General features: G+C 53.4%; 1 protein-coding gene across 1 annotated transcript in view; it reads left to right on the top strand.

The window, feature by feature from the left end:
- DHX30 (DEAH-box helicase 30) overlaps positions 1 to 4,097 on the top strand; it is a gene marked incomplete at its 3' end in the record, with an annotated part of 34,720 nt that overhangs the window by 28,464 nt on the left and 2,159 nt on the right. Inside the window, exons 9-13 of the mRNA XM_015414956.1 lie at positions 148 to 226; positions 760 to 807; positions 1,828 to 2,003; positions 2,583 to 2,789; positions 3,748 to 3,829. Of these exons, the coding sequence (XP_015270442.1) occupies positions 148 to 226; positions 760 to 807; positions 1,828 to 2,003; positions 2,583 to 2,789; positions 3,748 to 3,829 (592 nt within the window). The remainder of the gene's footprint in view (positions 1 to 147; positions 227 to 759; positions 808 to 1,827; positions 2,004 to 2,582; positions 2,790 to 3,747; positions 3,830 to 4,097) is intronic.

Here is a 4,097-nt window from a genome sequence, read left to right as displayed (position 1 = left end):
TGCGCCGTGTGCTCTCCACAGGGTATGGTGCGGGGGGGGGGGGGGAAGGGGGGCGCAGGCAGAGAACTCTTGCCAGAGGTGCCCTTTGCGGGGTGGGTCTTCCTCCCCGCGGGAAAGGGACTGACCGGGCCTTCCTTTGCTCCACAGCAGTCGGATGAGGAGTGCGTCCTCGACCTGGAGCTGATCACAGACCTGGTGATTCAGATTGATGCCCACGGAGACCCAGGTGGGGCTTCACTTGGCCCGGGGGGCTCCTGTTCCTCGGGGCACGGCGACAATAGCCTCTTGCTCTGCATGATTACATGGGGTTGGGGGGCTGACAAGGCCCTGACTCAATGGTGTGGGGAGGGGAGAAGACCTTGGACAGTAGCCCCCCAGTTGCAGAGCACGGGAATTTGAGTCCTCGTGCTCCCTGCCTCCCTCCCTACCCCCAGTGGCTCTTCTCTGCCTTGACCCACCTGGATCTTGGGCACCGTCTAGTTTCTAGACATAGTCTTCCCTCCAAGCTGAGTTAGTGTGAGCCGGCTCACAGTTCTTTAGCCTCCGGCTCACACATTTTTGTCTTCGCTCAGGAAGGAGGGCTCCAGAGCACACTACTGTATGCAGCAGCCAAATGGCTCGCTCACAGCTTTAATGCCAGTAGCTCAAAAAGTAGAATTCTTGCTCACAAGACTCCACAGCTTAGAGGGAACATTAGCCCAGGTGCCACCTGGAGCTGCCCCCTTGCCAACCGTGCCTGTCCTTCCTTCCTCATGCCAGGTGGGATCCTCTGCTTCTTGCCCGGCTGGCAGATCTCTCTCTTGCTCAGTCTCTGCCAGTTCAGACCCCATCAATGTGTATTTATATTTAGGATTTTTGGCTCCAATGTGCATCACCTTGCACTTGGCCACATTGAACCCCATTTGCCATGTTGACGCCCACTTGCCCATCTTTGACAGATCCCTTTGGAGTGCCTCACAATCCTCACTGGTTTTCACCACCTTGAACAACTTTGTATCATCCGCAAATTTAGCCACTTCACTGCTTACTCCCATCTCCAAATCATTAATGAACAAGTTAAAAAGCAGTGGACCAAGTACTGATCCCTGTGGTACCCCACTGCTTACCACCCTCCACTGAGAAAATTGCCCACCTACACTCACTCTCTGTTTTCTATGAACTAGCCAGTTTTTGATCCATAAAAGGACTTGTCCTTTTATCCCATGATTTTTGAGCTTGCTTAGGAGCCTTTGATGAGGAACTTTATCAAAAGCTTTCTGGAAGTCAAGGTAAATAATATCTATTGGATCCCCCTTGTCCACATGTTTGTTCACCCCCTCAAAGAACATTAACAGGTTAGTGAGACAAGATCTTCCCTTACAGAACCCATGTTGAGTCTGCCTCAATAGGTTTTGTTCATCTATGTGCCTACTAATTCTTTCCTTAATAATGGTTTCCACCAATTTACCCGGTATCGACGTCAGACTGACTGGCCTGTAATTTCCCGGATCTCCTCTGGAACCCTTTTTAAAGATGGGAGTGACATTAGCTACCTTCCAATCCTCAGGAATGGAGGCAGATTTTAAGGAAAGATTACATATCTTTGTCAGGAGATCCTCTGCCTCCTTCCCCTGGGTGGAAGAGCCTGGGGGAGGTCCAAGGAGGCTGCCCGTGGCTGGCTCCTGGGACTCGGGACCTGGGGATTTACTTGCCGCCAGCTGCTTTGGGAGCCGCCTGTGGCTGAAGAGTGGGCTGCAGATATCACGCCTTGTGATGTACCTTTGGGGGGGAAGGGGGGGTCATAACTGTCCTCTCCCTCATCGTCTCTTCTCCCCTCTCCCCCCCAAGTTCATTCCAACATCCCCATGATGGACCAGCAGAGCATCTTCCCGCGGCCCCCTCCCGGCGTGCGGAAGATCGTCCTGGCAACCAACATCGCCGAGACCTCCATCACGATCAACGACATCGTGCACGTGGTGGACAGCGGGACCCACAAGGAGGAGCGCTACGACCTCAAGACCAAGGTGCGCCTGCTCCCCTGGCTCGGCCTCCGCCTGGGCTTCTCCCCCTGGGGCCCTTTCCCTCCTCTGCCAGTGCACCTCCAGGCCCTTGAGCAAAACATATGCTTGGTCTGGGCCCGTCCTAGATCCATCTTTTAAATGGTTCGTGCACAGTTGGTTTTGAAGGATATCTGTTGAAACCAATGTAAAGGGGTTTTTTTTGGGGGGGGGGTGTCTTAGTGATTGAGGAGTAGGGTTTGAGGTGTTGCCCACCTCCTGGTCCTCCCTTGAGTCCTCTATTCCAGTGTTCTGGGACTCCTTTCCCTGGCAGTTGAGAAGACGTTTCAGTCCCGGGGTGTCTGTAAAGCCGTGTCTCCAGGGCCTTTTGCGTCCTCCAAGGGGGCTGCATAAAATCCACGGCCTCTGCAGAGGGGGGGGGCCTCTCTCTCCCTCTGTCCTGGAAAGACCTGCTGATGGAGCCGCCGTCTGGGGGTGCGATTCTGCAGAGGGCTCTTGGTCACCGGCGGTGGGTTGGGTCGGAAGAGGCTCTGACCCGAGCACGTGCGGGCCTGGCGTGGGAGTGTCACGTCCCTCTTCTCCCAGGTGTCGTGCCTGGAGACCGTGTGGGTGTCGAAGTCCAACGTGATCCAGAGGCGGGGGCGTGCCGGCCGCTGCCAGTCGGGCTTTGCCTACCACCTCTTCCCTCGCAGCCGCCTGGACAGGATGCCCACCTTCCAAGTGCCTGAAATCCTCCGCACCCCTCTGGAGAACCTGGTCGTGCAGGCCAAGCTCCATCTGCCGGAGAAGACGGTAAGCGGGGGCCCCGCCTGGGCAGCTCCTGGGCCCTGTCTGGTGCTGGGCCTTGGGCTCTTTCTCGCCTTGCCCAGGCCTGAGGGGAGGGCCCGGCTCCGACAGGGTCAGCGCCTGCCGGCCAAAGATCTGCCGCTCACTGCATCAGAGTGGAGAGGTTTTGGTCCAGACGAGAGCTTAAACTTGTCTGTGTATGCACATTCAGAACCATAGCTGGAAACTTCCCAGAGCCGGTTTGGTGTGGTGGTGAAGTGCGCGGACTCTAATCTGGGAGAACCGGGTTCGATTCCCCACTCCTCCTCCACTTGCACCTGGCTGGATGACCTTGGGCAAGCCGTAGTTCTGACACAGCTGTCCGTGAAAAAGAGCAAAAATAGACTTAAAGGAGTCCTCCCTCTTAAAACTTTGATATGATTAAGGAGGACTGATATTAATAAAGAGATTGTGCAATATCTTTTGTGATATATTGAGAGACGATACTTAGATGTTTTGATATATGATTCTTTCTGTGTATTAAGGCTTATATGATTAATATATGGTGAATAAATTGTAAAAATATAAAACAAAAAATATATAACATTATTTGAGATATTTTATAATCATCTGTAGCACGGTATTTGCTGATTTTTGGTATTTCCTACTTACCGTGGGTCCTATTTTGGTTTTGTGAATTGCTGGATGACCTTGGGCAAACTGTAGTTCTGATATCCTCCACTCGCAGCTGCTGGATGACCTTTTGCAAGCCATATTTCTGTCAGATCTGTTCTCTCAAGGGCAGTCCTTAAAAGAGCTCTCTCAGCCCTGCCTACCTCACAGGGTGTCTGTTGTGGGGAGAGGAAGGGGAAGAAGCTTGTAAGCCGCTCTGAGACTTCTAGTGAAAAGGCGGGGTATAAATCCAATCCCTTCTTCTTCTACTTCTGCGTCTCCTCCTCACATTTCATATGTGCTTTGGTCACAGGCTGTTGAATTCCTCTCCAAAGCCTTGGATAGTCCAGACATCAAAGCTGTGGATGAAGCCGTGATCCTTTTGCAGGAGATTGGTAAGTTCCTGGAGGCTGAAGGGGGTGGGGCGCCCTTTCCCATCTCAAAGGCCTGTTCCCCCTTTTGAGAACCGGAGACAAGCCAATGTTGGATCAGGCCAGTGGTCCATCCAGTCCGGCAGTCTGTGTCACACAGTGGCCAAAAATACCAGGTGCCATCAGGAGGTCCAGCAGTGCGGCCAGGACACTAGAAGCCCTCCCACTGCTGCCCCCACACACACACACCAAGAATACAGAGCATTACTGGCCCCAGACTGAGAGTTCATAT

Source organism: Gekko japonicus, unplaced genomic scaffold, assembly GCF_001447785.1.
Source record: "Gekko japonicus isolate JY-2015 unplaced genomic scaffold, Gekko_japonicus_V1.1 scaffold3738, whole genome shotgun sequence".
NCBI lineage: Eukaryota > Metazoa > Chordata > Lepidosauria > Squamata > Gekkonidae > Gekko > Gekko japonicus.
The sequence above is the reverse complement of the archived record's forward strand: the minus strand, read 5'-3'. Positions and strand labels throughout refer to the sequence as shown.